Here is a 15,802-nt window from a genome sequence, read left to right on the forward strand (position 1 = left end):
CACCTGCACACTCAGCTCCACACAGAGAGACCCTCTGTGTGGCCTGCACACCTATACACAAACGCGGTCTCTCTCTCTCTCTCGAGTGTGTGCGTGTCCTGTGCACCGATCTTCATAGGTGCTCGCTAACAGCACTTGAACCCACCAGAGGTTGTTTGTGAGAACTGCATTCCTGCAGACGTCCTCACGCTCTCACTCCCACTCTCCCACAGGCTCGCTTGCTCTCCCTCCGCACTCCCACACACGCACTCTCCCACCTCTCGCTCACATGACCCAAATATTGAAATATCAGATGTACTTTGTGATAAAAGCGGCCTTGATATTAAATGCTAATTAATTCGTGTTTTGCGTCTGATCCCCGCGGTTCACAATTCAATTGCAAACAAAGACGGGAATGGGCGTGCGTCCGTGGGGAGCGGTGGTGCAGTGGTTGGCGCACTATACCACGAACTCGGTAACGCGAGTTCATCGTGTTGGCCACCCACCCCCCTCGTTGGCTGTGCCGAGCTGAACGGGGGCTCGCTAACAGCGCACAGGCCCCAGCAGCGCGTGCAGGCTGCACGGGGAGATCTCTGTCTGTGCTGTTGCGTGTGACGCTTGCCACCGATTTCCCTCACGGCTTGCTCGCATCCACCACGGGGGCAAACGGGGAATTCGGTGCAGTGCTACGGGCTGTGAATATCATTACTTAAATGAATAACCAAAGGACAATGAATAACCAGACGTCTCAATAAGTGGTGGCTGCCATTCCTCCTGTGAGGAGCTGGACAGGTACCGCCTGGGATTTTATGAAATACATTCAGTCCAGTGGACGAGTTTCGGCTCTTTTCACTACAATTGATGAACTAGGAGCAGGATAAAGTAATGCAACAGGGCGTGGCTCCTCTTCTTAATAAAATAATGGAGGAGGTTGTGGGAGCGTAGCGACGAGCTGTGAGAAGCTGCGAGGCTCCTGTGGGCTCGCCTCCTCATGAACACGAGGTGAGGAATGGTGGTGGCTGCTTATGCCTCCACTGCAGACGGACATCAGCGGAGGGATGCAGGCAAGGCCGGATGAGTCAGATGCCTTCTCTGACCTCCTGTCACAGATGCTGGCTAAAGTGGCCCCTTGGGATAGAGGCTCCTTATTGGCTGACTTTAATGTCCAAATCGGAGGCATTACAGCAATAGATTCTTCTACTGCTGACAGAGTTATTTGGCTCAATCGCCTCAATTTTAAATCGTAGTTGTTGCTCTCCATCAACATCGGCCATACGAAGAAGAACGTCCAAGTGAGACGTGATCACGTCACGTGGAAGTCATCGCAAGGCCATTGCGCCTCCGATTAGTACGGTTGGCTACGTACGGTGTGAAAGAATTCCAACATAGATGCATTGGCCAGATTAGCTCAAGAATAACAGGATGGGGCTGCTAGAGCTCTGTGCAGCCCATGGCTTTGTAATGACCAACACGCTGTCCCGGAATCGGCCTATCCACTCGGCATCTTTGCTGCATGCCAGCCGCAAGCAAGAACATCTGCTGCACTGTGCAGTGGTGGCACAACGAATGAGTTTGTTGACACCAGAATCAACTGTCGAGTTGATCCGTCTACAAAGAAATGCTGTCTAGTTATTTGTAAGACGACCCAGCCATTGAACCACTGTCGTGGTGGGCACACACATCGGACTACATTCCAACCCACAATAGCCTGGTCTCGGTCAGCTGTTGCTTGCAGCTCGGGTTGGCATCTCTCCCCCCGTCCCCCACCCCCTTCTCCTCCTCCCTCCGAATGCCAAGGGGGAGATTGCTGAGGTTCGGAGCTGTGGCCCACGCAGCTGCTTTGGCTCCGCAGGATACACAGTCCAGAGACATGCCCAGAAAACCTGCCCGATGCGAGGAGGTGTTCGAGTCGGCTGAGAGAAATCAAACGGACGCATTCCCACCGTCTCCAACATCCCACGTCCGAGGATGAGGAGGCTTGCCGCAGCCTCCGCTCGGAAGGTTCGCCTTGCCGTGCGGTGCTGCAAGCATGGGCGAAACCGCTTCAGCAGGCTGCGTCACAAAGCGCTCTTTAACTCCATCAAAAGAGTAACTTGCGCACCGCACCTATTGCTGTGCTTAAGGGCACAAATGATCTGATTTCCAACTCTCAATAAAAGGGTCTGCAGATTTGCCGAACATTTGTGTAAAGTCTTGTTCAGAGGGAAACCCCCCTCAGCTCCAATGAGATCATGGGGCAAGATATGGCTAATCCTGTTCGGGCTGCCCAGCCTCAAGTAATGGAGGTAGTATCCACACCCTGTGAGTGGCTGGCTGATGTGCCATCTGTTGAAGTACGCAGAACGACCCAGAGCCTGAGATCAGGTAAAGACGACCTCTCCCCAGTGAGCTGCTGAAAGGGAGGTTGGTGATTGTGTGCACGTGACCACAGCTGCCTGGTCCACGGGACGAGTTCCGCAGGATTGCGACGATGACCTGGTGGCTTCCTCTTCTTCCTGGAGGGGGGAGACCGCACCGATGGCAACAACTTCCGAAGATCTCCCTCCTCAATTTAGCGCGGGACAAGGCACTGTGCCCGGATGAGGCTTGTGGGAGCCCCATTGTGGTTTCATAGGCTGGGGCGGTCCTGCACAGACGCTATTTTATCTGTCCGTCTGCTACAGCCGTGATGGATTTAACCAGGTATTACATTTCTGATTTATTGACCTGGCTATTGCCTGTGATACCATCAATAGACCGGGGTTCTGAGTTATTCGTCGTGCTTTCGGGGCCCCTGACCTCCTCTGCTCACAATCATCAAGGACCCATTCGTGGGATGGGTTTGGCCTCAGTGAATCTGCGTCGCCGGGAGTCGGAGCCATTCCCTGTTCACGTTGGGGGTGTGACTCGGGATGTCCTGGCCACTACGCTCCTTCACAGTTTTTTTTCATCCTGTTTCTTGAGAGTAACTTCATAGCTTTACCGGAGGAAATAACTTTTTTTCACCAAGGTATTTAAGCTCTCGAAAAATGGAATCCTAAGTCTATGTAACGGGGTCGTCCTACACCGAGTGTTACGTGTGTGTGTGTTTGGGAGGTTGTGTGCTTGTCTTTGCGCGTCGGTGTGTGTCTCTCTCCTTGGAGAGACGGGCCACTGAGTGAGTGAGATTAGTCATCGGAGACGTCACAGGGGCACAATGACAGCTTTGGGTATTCGCTGTGGGTCTCAGTCACACGCCCCACCGACTGCGTGCCCCTCTAGAGCCTCTCTATCCAGTCAGGAGCCAGGGAACTGACATGGGCCGCTACATGATGATGATGATTTTTAATGTAATTATCAGGACCGGCCGTCACGTCCAAAGGCTGAGCAGGCTGCTCGAAATCGTCAGTTTCCCCCTTTCCCATCGCCTCTCAATCTCTCACTCACCCCCTCCCTCATGCAGTCATAGAGCCACACAGTCACACACTCGTGGACACACACACACACTCGTGTACACATACACACTCGGGCATAGACTCTGCACACACACACAAAGACAAAGATCCCCCGTATAGCCTTAACAGACTGTAGGGGCAAGTGCTGCTAGCGAGCACCTATGAAGGCCGGAATGGCACACGGTGGCGTGGGTGGCCAGCACCACGCCCGACCGCCTTTGTCTCCCCTGTGGCGATGTTTATACACACAACCATGTACTAATTTGAGGCTGAGTCGACCTAGGGGAGGCCCAGGACCGGTTCAGATAATCGTCACTGGTGTTGGCCGTGAGCAGGAATCAAACTTGGATCGCCGGATTCGTAGCGCGGCTTTGCGCTAACTGCTACATTTACTCCCCGCACACACACACACACTCAGACACACTCGTGCACACACACATCAGACACACACTCAGACACACTCGCACACACACATCAGACACACACTCAGGCACACATTACAAACATATCCACACACACCGCAGCCGCCGTACGCCACGAAGTGGCGGCGACGTGACCGCGGCGTTGTCGTCAGGCGAGGTGCACCTGGGAGTCCTCGCGGGCCGCGTGGAAGGCGGGCGGGAGGTCGCGGGCAGAGGCCCCACGTCCCACGTGCTGTGGCTCGAGCCGAGATGAGGCCCCACGTGGTGTGGGTTGAGCCGAGATGAGGCCCCACGTGGTGTGGCTCGAGCCGAGATGAGGCCCCACGTGGTGTGGGTTGAGCCGAGATGAGTGGCAGGTGGCGATCGCAGCTCCTCGACCCAGGCACGTGCAGTGCAGCCCTCTCGCTCCACCTCTTCGTGTCTGTGTGTGCTACGTTGAACTTCTTTCCCACCGTACGTAGCCAGCCGTGCTAATCGCGGTGACCCGAGACGAACTTGGCAGACGCTCCGCCTTGTTCCCTCCCATTGTGCCGCATTGCACACAGAGGCAAAGTTCCCCCGTATAGCCCTCCACGCTGTTGGGGCAAGTGCTGTTGGTGAGCGCTTGTGAAGGCCGGCACCGTGGCGCACGAGGAGGGTGGGTGGCCAGCACCACGCCCGCCCGGCCGCCTTTGTCTCCCCGGTAGCGACGTTTACACACCGCACCAGGGCACTCAACTGAGGCCTCTCTGTGCGAGCAGCCGTTGGAGCGGATCTCCAGGTGTCCTCTCCGGAGAGTGTGGACGTGGAGCTGGGGATGGACGCCGTCGTCCCATGCACCTACACCCTCACGGTGCCGCCGGACACCACTCGGCCTTCCATCGTCGTGCAGTGGTTCATGGTGAGGCCGCCAGCACCATCACCGGCGGCACCATCATCATCATCACCATCACCGGCAGCACCATCACCGGCATCACCATCATCACCATCATCATCATCACCATCATCACCGCCAGCACCATCTCCACCATCACCGGCAGCACCACCATTGTCGAACCCTCCCCGCCAATCCTCACCGCCAACCCCGCGTCGGCACCCCCCCTCCCACACCTCCCCCCGCCCGGTAGGCGGACGACTCCGGCAGGAGGACGCGCCTGGTGTACCGCGAGGAGCCGCACGAGCACGTGGTGGACATGGTGCCGGGGAAGAGCGAGCACATCTCGCTGCGGCGCGACAACTCGCTGGTGCTGCAGAGCGTGCGCGCCTCGGACGAGGGCGCCCTCGTGTGCCAAGTCTCGGCGAAGCAGCTGGGCTCCAGCGAGGCGGTCACGAAGATCCGCGTCTACAGTGAGCGACGACGCAGGGGGGGGGGGGGGGCAGAGCGGGGAGCCACGCCGGGGGGCGTGCGAGCAAGGGGGCTGCGGGCTAGACGAGGGACACTGCGGACTCGACGATGGACACTGCGGACTCGACGATGGACACTGCGGACTAGACGATGGACACTGTGGACTAGACGATGGACACTGCGGACTAGACGATGGACACTGCGGACTCGACGATGGACACTGCGGACTCGACGATGGACACTGTGGACTCGACGATGGACACTGCGGACTCGACGATGGACACTGCGGACTAGACGATGGACACTGCGGACTAGACGATGGACACTGCGGACTCGACGATGGACACTGCGGACTAGACGATGGACACTGTGGACTAGACGATGGACACTGCGGACTAGACGATGGACACTGCGGACTCGACGATGGACACTGCGGACTCGACGATAGACACGGCGGGCTAGACGATGGACACTGCGGACTCGACAATGGACACTGCGGACTCGACGATGGACACTGCGGACTCGACGATGGACACTGCGGACTCGACGATGGACACTGCGGACTCGACGATGGACACTGCGGGCTAGACGATGGACACTGCGGGCTAGACGATGGACACTGCGGGCTAGACGATGGACACTGCGGACACGACGATGGACACTGCGGGCTCGACGATGGACACTGCGGACTCGACGATGGACACTGCGGACTAGACGATGGACACTGCGGGCTAGACGATGGACACTGCGGGCTAGACGATGGACACTGCGGACACTGCGGGCTAGACGATGGACACTGCGGGCTAGACGATGGACACTGCGGACTCGACGATGGACACTGCGGGCTAGACGATGGACACTGCGGGCTAGACGATGGACACTGCGGGCTAGACGATGGACACTGCGGACTAGACGATGGACACTGCGGACTCGACGATGGACACTGCGGACTCGACGATGGACACTGCGGACTCGACGATGGACACTGCGGACTCGACGATGGACACTGCGGGCTAGACGATGGACACTGCGGACTAGACGATGGACACTGGACACTGCGGACTCGACGATGGACACTGCGGACTAGACGATGGACACTGCGGGCTAGACAATGGACTCTGCGGACTAGACGATGGACACTGCGGGCTAGACGATGGACACTGCGGACTAGACGATGGACACTGCGGACTAGACGATGGACACTGCGGACTAGACGATGGACACTGCGGACTAGACGATAGACGCTGTGATCCTGTTTATCTAGAACGAGACGCTAGACACCTGGGACGCCGACATATCAGCAGCGCGTGCGTGGGGCAGTGCTGCCACCTATCGCGTAAAAGAGAAGCGGATCTCGGAGGTAGATCTGTGACATCCGCTTCCTCGGGCCGTCCTGGCCCTGCCAGATTTCCCGCTGGATTCCCCGAGTCGTGGCGTGATGAGGGGGGGGGACGTTGCCACTTTGACTCCCACTCCTCAGCTCTGTTTGACATTTTACTTTCGTTTGCGTCTCAGAAAATCCGGAACTCGCCATCAAGGCCTCGACAGCCTCCATCGGAGTCCTCCACGAGCCTGGAAAGGTGAGTGGGGGGAGGGGGAGATGGTGGGGAGGGGGGGGCCGGAAGAGGGGGGCGGGGAAGGGGGGGGGGAGGTGGTGGGGAGGGGAGAGTGGGGGGCACTTGGTGAGTAATTTAGGGGGGAATTTAAGGAAGGTCGATAAATCGAGTACCATATTTGTAAAGGGGAATATCAACAGCGGTTGTTCTTTCGATAGACTTGACCTCCCACCACTGGGTTGGCTGTGCATGGCTGTAAATGGTAGATGGGGGTACGCGCGTGCGTGTGCGTCTGGGTTTGCGTGTGTATCTGCGTGTGTGCATCTGCATGTGTGCGTGCGTCTGTGTGTGTGCGTGTGAGCACGACTGCGTGCGTGCGTGCGCGTGTGCATGTTGGTGTGCGTCTGCATATGTGTGCGTGCATCTGCGTGCGTGTGTGCTGTGAAGGTGGCCACATGCATTGCGAGTCTGGGGTTCCCGGCCTCCTCCATCGAGTGGCTCAAAGACGGAGAGCTCCTCCCCGAGAACCAGGAGAAAAACGAAGGTGCCATGACTCCTCCCTGTCTCCCTGTCTCCCTGTCTCCCTGTCCCCCTGTCCCCCTGTCTCCCTGTCTCCCTGTCTCCCTGTCCCCCTGTCACCCTGTCTCCCTGTCTCTCTGTCTCTCTGTCTCCCTGTCTCTCTGTCCCTCTGTCTCCCCATCTCTATCTCCGCATGTATGCATGTGTCTCCACGTGCTTCTGACCCCAGTGTCCCCGTGTCCCCCCCGTGTCTCCGCGTGTCTCGTCTCCCCGTGTCCCCCCGTGTCTCCACGTGCCTCTAACCCCTGTCGCTGCGTGTCCCCAGAGCTGTACATGAGGGTGCACGAGGAGAAGGATTCGTTGGGTCTCTACACCGTGACCTCTGAACTCTACTACCGCCCGAGCCGCAAGGATGCAAACTCCGTGTACCAGTGCCGCTCCCACCACCAGACCTCGTCCGGAGTCAACGTCAGCCTCATCTGTACGTTCACCTGTACACTCACCTACACACTCACCACACTCACCACACTCACTCACCTACACACTCACTCACTCACCTGTACACTCACCTACACACTCACTCACCTGTACACTCACTCACCTGTACACTCACTCACCTGTACACTCACTCACCTACACACTCACTCACCTGTACACTCACTCACCTACACACTCACTCACCTGTACACTCACCTGTACACTCACTCACCTGTACACTCATTCACCTACACACTCACTCACCTGTACACTCACCTGTACACTCACTCACCTACACACTCACTCACCTGTACACTCACTCACCTACACACTCACTCACATGTACACACACTCACTCACCTACACACTCACTCACCTACACACTCACTCACATGTACACACAAACAACCGCCATTCGCCACTAAGTGGCGGTGACGTCACCACGACGCTTGTGCCAGGCCATGTGCACCTTGAGGCCACGTGAAGTGTCGAATGCCCGCTGGCAGGTCACGGGGCAGACCCAGGTGCTACGGGTCGACTGACTGAGATGACCGAGATGACTGGCTGATGCACCACCTGTGCCCCCTACTGTACCAACTTGCTGTGCTTTAGCCACCCGGCGCTCCGCTCGTTGTTGTGAGCGTCGCTCCTCCGCCCTCCGTTGTTGTTGGAGGGCGACTGCCTCCAACTGCCCATTAGCGTCCTTCACGAGCCTCCTCCACAGAGGCCGATCTTGACACCGCTGGTACCAGTCATCGGCAAGTCCACTCAGCTCCACGTCCTCCTGTACCACATCACTCCATCTCTTCTCTAGCCCGTGCCGCGCCCGTTTAGCCCCCTCGATCCGGCCGAACAAAAGCTGTTTAGGCATGCAGTGGCTGGGCATGCGGGCTACATGACCCAGCCACCACAGCCTTGCCTGCCGGAGGAGCTCACCGATGGGACTTTGCCCAGATCTTTCAAGGATTTGTGAGCTCCTCACACAATCCAGCCTGGTTAAACCCAGGATGGATCGTAAGCAGGTCAGCCTAAATGTTTCCAACCGGCGAAGATGCTCCATTAGGTGGGTCCACGTTTCACAAGCATAGAGAAGGGAGGGAATGACTGTGGCTGAGAAGACCTGAAGCTTCGTGTGGAGCGACAGACCAGGTAGCTTCCACACAGCGTTACACAACCAATGAAAAGATATTGCCGCTCGACTGATTCGGAGTGAGACCTCTGCTGTTAAACTGGAGCCGGTCATAAGCACACTGCCCAGGTATGAGAAACTCTCCACTCTCTCCACTATTGCCCCATCATCGATTGGGATACGTGGGGGTGGAGTGCCCGATGGTACAAAATACCCAGGCAGGTGCTTAGTTTTGGTGGGGCTGATGGTAAGGCCCCACTACGAATTAAGCATGCACACACACACTCACACACTCACTCACCTGTACACTCACTCACCTTTACACTCACTCACCTGTACACTCACTTGTAGACTCGCCTGTAAACTCACCTGTACAGTCATTCACTCACCTGTACACTAACCTACACACTCACTCGCCTTTATGCAAAATAACCTACAATCTCACTCACCTATACATTTACCTTCATGGCCATTCACCCATCCACTCACCTGGTCACACAGTCACCTGTGTGTAATAACTCGTTTTTGTGCTTTTTGTAGCTACGCATCTGCAACCCTTGTGATTGTGGTTGCCATCTGTCCAGCTGTGGGCGTGGGGCATGTGTTTGTGGGAGTGGTGGTGCAGCGGTTAGCCCACTGCTATGAACTCGGCGACCAGAATTCGATTCCCACACGCGGCCGACATCGTTGACGAACGTTCTCAACCTGTGCTGGGCCTCCCCTAGGTCTGCACGGCCTCAAATAAGTACCTGGTGCGGTATGTAAACATCGCCACTGGGGAGACAAAGGCGGCCGGGCGTGGTGCTGGCCACCCACCCCCTTGTGTTCCGTGCCGGCCTTCATAGGTGCTCGCTAACAGCACTTGCCCCAACCTGTCTGTGTAGGCTACAAGGGGTATCTTTGTCTTTGTGCGCGTGTCAGACCCAACGGAGAGACTCTCGCTGTCCGTGAGTCCCCGTGGCCCCGTGGTGGTGGGAGACCGGGTCACCCTTCACTGTGCGGCTGACGGGAACCCAGCTCCCGAGTTCACCTTCTCTCGCTCCGTTGTGCGTCCACTTGCCCACCCACCCACCTACCCACTCACTCGCCCAGCCACCCACCCACCCACACACTCACCTACCCACTCACCTACCCACCCACACACTCACTCATCCACCCACCCACCTACCCACCCACTCACCTACCCACCCACCCACTCACTCACCCACTCACCCACCTACCCACTCACTCACTCACTCGCCCAGCCACCCACCCACACATTTACTCACTCACCCACCCACTCACTTACCCACCCACCCACACACTCACTCACCCACCCACTCACCTACCCACCCACACACTCACAGACCCACCGACAAACACACTCACCCGTCCACTCACACGTCCACCCACTCACTCACCCACTCACCCACTCACCCAGCCACCCAGCTATCCGCCCACCTGCCCACTCACTCACTCACTCACTCGCACTCACCTACCCACTCACACACTCACCCATCCGCTCGCACACCCCTCCCATCCACCGACAAACACAGTCACGCAATCACTCACTGACCCACCCACCGACTCGCTGTGCAAGGGTGACGTTGAGAATGATGTTAATGTTGCTAAACGTTGACCGTGTCGCTGGGCTGGTGACTTGGCTGGCGACGTGTCTACTGGTGATGTGATGTCGTCGCCCATGTTGTCCCTTGAGGGAGAGGAGGAGGAGGAGGACGAGGAGGACGAGGAGGACGAGGAAAAGGTGTTGAAGGAGGAGCTGCAGACCGGCATGGAGCCCAGCTGGGTGCTCGAGGCAGCGTCACAAGGGGACTCGGGGCGCTACCTCTGCTCCGGCTTCGACCTCGACTTCCCCGACCTCCCGCGGCACCACGCGACCATCAGCTTGCTCGTGCACTGTGAGATGCGCGGGGACACGTGGGGAAGACGAGGGGGCACGTGGGGGAGACGCAGGGGAGACGCGAGGGAGACACGTGGGGAAATGCAGAAGACGAAGGGGCACGTGGGGGATGCGCGGGGAGATGCGGGGATACAGGACACAGAGGGACATGGCGTCATGGGGACGATAAACCTGCTCGTGCACTTTGAGACGCGGGGGGCACAGGGAGGTGACGGACTCGGTCTCAACGCGTCCCTGTGTCTCCCCATGCCCTCGTGTCCCCCCCCGTGTCTCCCCCCCCCCCGTCTCCCCGTGCCCCCTCAGATCTGGAGGACGTTTGGCTGAGCCCCGTGGGACCCCTAACCGTGCTGCGCGGTCAGGACGCGTCACTCTCCTGTTCCACCAAGGGGTCGGCTCCCATCGAATACGCCTGGTGGAAGGTGGGCAACCTCGCCGTTGCCATGACGACGTCGTCGACGGGCACGTGGTCGGGTGACTCGGCGATGCCGCGTCCTCGCCGTGCACGCTTCACCTGGGCCTCCCCTTCGGTCGAATCGGCCTCAAACGAGTGGCCGGTGGGAGGTGTCGAGACGGAGTCGGGCCAACGCACCGGCGGTCGAAGGCTAACACGGGGTGGGGGGCGGCCTTTGTGTGCGTGGTGCGCAGGGTTCCCAGCGGCTCTCCCAGGGCCACGAGCTGCACCTGGCCAACGCGGAGCTGGCGCACTCGGGCCTGTACCGGTGCGACGCCACCATGCCCGGCGTGCCGGCGCTCTCCCGCTTCGCCACCATCAAAGTCTCCATCGAAGGTCAGTGGCCGAGGCCACTCGAGTTCCCGTCCCGAGGGGGGCCGTCGCGGGCCTGGCCTCCGCTTCCGCTGGCCCCCACGTGGGGAGCCCCACCGCCGCCACCACCGCCGCCACCACCGCCGCCACCACTGCTGCCACCACCGCCGCCACAACCACCGCAACCACTATCACCACCGCCCGTCTCTGATTTGGGTGACGGCGGTGATGGTCGTTTGTTTTTGATATTGTTCACGTGGTTACCGGTTATGCATGAAGCGGGTGTATACGTATGGGTGTGTGTGTGTAATAAAGGTCGTTGAGGCGACTTCTGGAATCCGGTCTTTTATTCAACTTTGCATTACAGCTTTCCTTCACGCTGCTGACGGGCAGCGTGAGAGGGATAGATAGAGAGAGACGCACTGCCACGTGGCAACCCGGAGCCCCGCTCACACGTGGCCCCTTTCCTCCATTCGTTCCCGTTCTGACCACGTGTCGTCCGTCTCCACCCCTATTTAATACCTGGGTCACGTGGTACGTTTACACCAATCCTGGTTAGCCTCTATGGAATATTCCAGAGTCTCCCGGGACCACGCCCCTGACTCGTCTCCCCATTGGCTGTGGCTAAAGCCAGCAGAACCAATCCTCTACAACCAGCTGTCACCTTTCCATTACGTCAGGGCCACGCCCCTAGGCTTCCCCCCCATTGGCTATGAACCAGGACCGGCAGAGCCAATCGTCGTGACGAGTTGTAATCCGTCAACGACCCGAATATAACCTCACATTACATGTGTATAGGTAACCATGCGTGTGTGTGCTGCGGGGAGCGCGGGTGTCGTTGTTAGTGCTGCTCTATGAACCCAGAAAATCCAAGTTCAGTTCCCGCTCACGGCTAACATCAGAGAGAGTGAATATCTGGTCTGGGGCCTCTTTTAGGTTTACTCGGCCTCAAATGGCAGCCAGGCAGGCGTGGAGCTGCCAACCCACCCCACCTCGTGTGCCGTGCCAGCCTTCATAGGTGCCGCTTTTGGGCGGGCCTCGCCCCAGCAGCCTGTTGTAGGCCACTCGGGGGAGCTGTGTCTGTGTGTCTGTCTGTGTGCACGCAGACAAGCCAAGCATCGTGGCGCTGGACACGGTGGTGGTGAGCTCCGTGGACCAGCAGCTGGTGCTGAGCTGCCAGGCCCATGGGCCACCCTCCCCAATCGTCACGTGGAACATCCTCACCGTGGTGCGTGTGTGTGTGCACGTGTGTGTCTGTGTGTGTCTGTGTGTGTGCTTGGGTGGGTGTGTGTGGGTGTGTGCACGCGTGTGTCTGTGTGTGTGCTTGGGTGTGTGTGTGTGTGGTTCTATGTGTGTGCTTGGGTGTGTGTGGGCAAAAACAACCCTCTACCTCTTCGTGGTGCTGGATGGGTAACGCTGCCGTGGACAGTGCTGTGGGGGGGAGGGCCAATTCTGATTGGCCTTTCTCCTCATGGCGTCTGTGACCACCATAGCGGCCAAATGGGGGCTCTGGACGGGTGTGAGGGGCTGGTAACCCCTCCACCTTCAATTAATTACCACTAAACCACGAATGAAAAATGTACTTAACAAGCTTGTGCCGGAGGCCCCAGGGGGACAGGCGTCTATGATGTCACCTGGCCAAACCCCATTTGGCGGAGCCAGGAGATTGAATCTTTACCCTCGGGGCACCTCCAGAAACAAAAAAAAGCCACTACGGATGGCCACGCGGAATGTTCGAACGCTCATTGCAGAGGAGAGGCTGACACTCCTCTGTCGGGAGCTGGACCGGTACCGCCTGGATCTCTGCAGTATTCAGGAGGTCCGGTGGACCGGCTCTGGCTCCTGACACCAGAGTATTGGCATCACCGTGAGGTCGTGTGACCTTGACAGGCGCTCACTCACTCGCAGCCCTTGCCCCAGCAGGGTGCGTTCATCTACACGGGGGACCTTTGTCTTTGCTCGTGCAGCCCCAGGAGCAGGCGTTCGCGAACGGCTCCGTGAGCAGCTCGGTGGAGGTCATCGTGACCTCGGAGCTGACAAGCCGCGGGGTCGCGTGCGTGGCCACCAACGCCCACGGAGAGAGCGAGCATCGCTTTTTCTTCTCCACGGGTACGGAGGGGGTGAGAGTGTGGGGGGGGGGGGGGTAATGCTCGTGCCTCCCCACAGAAGCGGTGGCGACTGGCCAATGTAACGGAGCGACTCGTGATCCCAGTGTTCATGTCTCGCTCTCACCTCCTCCTCCTCCTGTCGTTGCAGCTGACCCGACGCCCATCGCTGCAACGGCAGGTAAAGCGTTTTTATTTATGTCCGTCCGTCCGTGTGTGTGTGAAGTGGGGTCGCGATCTCTCTCATAAAGCTGAACGAACGCAACTCCTCGAGTGTGAAGTCGCTCTGGGAGCGAGCGAAACCCCCGGGACCCACGCTCGGCGGTCGCGCAGAGAGACTGCGGAAAGAATTCCCCCACCGCCTGTTGCCAACGACGCTGACTCGCGTCCCGTGGCAGCTCACACGTCCCCTCGTCTCTTCCCGCGTGTCCCCGCACAGCCCCGCAGAACTCATCGTCGTACCTGCTGCCCGTGGTGGTGACCTTGGTGGTGACCGTGGTGCTGGTGGTCCTGCTGTTGCTGGGAGCCTACTACTGGTACAGGCGGCAGAGGTCGGGCTCCAGCAACATGTGAGACGCGCGTGGGACACCTCCTCCCAACCACACCTGTGCACTCACTCACCTGTACAGTCACCTGGACACTCACCTCTATACACATCTGCATGCTCATGCGTCTATACACTCACTCATCTGTAAAATCACCTGTGCTCATCCCTACGTTGTTGTTGTAGTTATGCTGTGTTGATTGTTGAGTTATAATGCTTATGTTGTTGATCCCTATGTTAATGCATAGGCCAATCTAACACAATCTATAATGTCTGCGCGTAAATGAACCTCTAAGCATCACTTCCTGCTCCTGCCTGTGGGGGTGTGTTGGTGACATCACCAACACGTATTTAAGGCCCAAGACTGGAGGACTTTGCCCCAATTCTAGCCATCACCTGATGATGACGGCTGATGATGACGGCTGATGATGACGGCTGATGATGACGGCTGATGATGACGGCTGATGATGACGGCTGATGATGACAGCCGTGCTGGTGCTGGTGGCGGCGGCTCTGCTGCTCAACATGGCTGCTCTAGTCCAGCGCTGTGGAGGCGGCGGCAGCAGCGGGGGTTGGTGGATCACCGCACAGATGTTGTAAAACTCCCTTCCCGTGGGTGTCGAGGAGCCGTCCCCCGACTCTGCTAAGAGTGTGCGGCACAACTGTTCTGTTTGTACGGGATAGAGCGTTGCCCCCTCGCACACGCGTGTGTTTTTTTCGGGTGTTCCAGTTTCCTCTCGCATATATAAACAACCCATTTTATAGTCAGATAACGCCCTAATGTACAGTTCCTCACCACCGCATGGCCGCCGCTGCTGCTGCCTCCCCCGCTCCACGTGTGCGGTTCTTCCTGGCGCCTCCGAGTGGCTCCCTCTCTCCGTCGCTCTGCGAGCGATGAGCGGTTACCGTGCAGCGGCGGTGATGCGGCGTTACGAGCCGACGTGGTTGTTAAATGCGCGTGGACTTTCACGTCCAGTGCAACCGGCGAGGTGAAGCGTTAGCGATGGGCGTGTGCATTCACGGGGCAACTTTGTCCATGCTGGGTGGAGGAGGGCATCGTGACGCACACTGGCATGTCACTCAACAAATACATTCTGACTCTGGATTGTTGTTGTTGTTGTTGTTTTGCGGTGGATCAGAGACAGCAAGGCCAACAGCGGGCAGCGAGCACGGCCAGGTGGGGTGGAGGAGAAGAAGCCGCTGCAGGATCGCTCTCCGGACGTGTGAGGTGAGCATCAACCCTGCCACTCGTTCATAGAGCGACTCACCCACTCACTCATTCATAGAGCGACTCACCCACTCACTCATTAATAGAACGACTCACCCACTCACTCATTCACAGAGCGACTCACCCACTCACTTATTCATAGAGCGACTCACCCACTCACTCATTCATAGAACGACTCACCCACTCACTCATTCACAGAGCGACTCACCCACTCACTTATTCATAGAGCGACTCACCCACTCACTCACTCATTCATAGAGCGACTCACCCACTCACTCATTAATAGAACGACTCACCCACTCACTCATTCACAGAGCGACTCACCCACTCACTCATTAATAGAACGACTCACCCACTCACTCATTCACAGAGCGACTCACCCACTCACTTATTCATAGAGCGACTCACCCACTCACTCATTCATAGAACGACTCACCCACTCA

General features: G+C 58.0%; 1 protein-coding gene across 3 annotated transcripts in view; it reads left to right on the forward strand.

Annotated features, from left to right (window-relative positions):
- LOC144952085 (basal cell adhesion molecule-like) overlaps positions 1 to 15,802 on the forward strand; it is a 48,193-nt gene that overhangs the window by 27,248 nt on the left and 5,143 nt on the right. The window contains exons 2-15 of one of the 3 annotated variants that reach the window (XM_078882490.1): positions 4,555 to 4,694; positions 4,921 to 5,140; positions 6,654 to 6,718; positions 7,142 to 7,238; positions 7,539 to 7,694; positions 9,741 to 9,865; positions 10,516 to 10,717; positions 11,023 to 11,138; positions 11,365 to 11,506; positions 12,589 to 12,710; positions 13,450 to 13,591; positions 13,739 to 13,768; positions 14,027 to 14,156; positions 15,271 to 15,359. In XM_078882490.1, coding sequence (XP_078738616.1) covers positions 4,555 to 4,694; positions 4,921 to 5,140; positions 6,654 to 6,718; positions 7,142 to 7,238; positions 7,539 to 7,694; positions 9,741 to 9,865; positions 10,516 to 10,717; positions 11,023 to 11,138; positions 11,365 to 11,506; positions 12,589 to 12,710; positions 13,450 to 13,591; positions 13,739 to 13,768; positions 14,027 to 14,156; positions 15,271 to 15,358 — 1,775 coding nt within the window. In that variant the 3' untranslated portion in view covers position 15,359. The remainder of the gene's footprint in view (positions 1 to 4,554; positions 4,695 to 4,920; positions 5,141 to 6,653; positions 6,719 to 7,141; positions 7,239 to 7,538; positions 7,695 to 9,740; positions 9,866 to 10,515; positions 10,718 to 11,022; positions 11,139 to 11,364; positions 11,507 to 12,588; positions 12,711 to 13,449; positions 13,592 to 13,738; positions 13,769 to 14,026; positions 14,157 to 15,270; positions 15,360 to 15,802) is intronic. The other 2 variants (XM_078882491.1, XM_078882492.1) reach the window with 2 other exon arrangements.

Source organism: Lampetra fluviatilis, chromosome 65 (assembly GCF_964198595.1).
Source record: "Lampetra fluviatilis chromosome 65, kcLamFluv1.1, whole genome shotgun sequence".
Classification (NCBI taxonomy): domain Eukaryota; kingdom Metazoa; phylum Chordata; class Hyperoartia; order Petromyzontiformes; family Petromyzontidae; genus Lampetra; species Lampetra fluviatilis.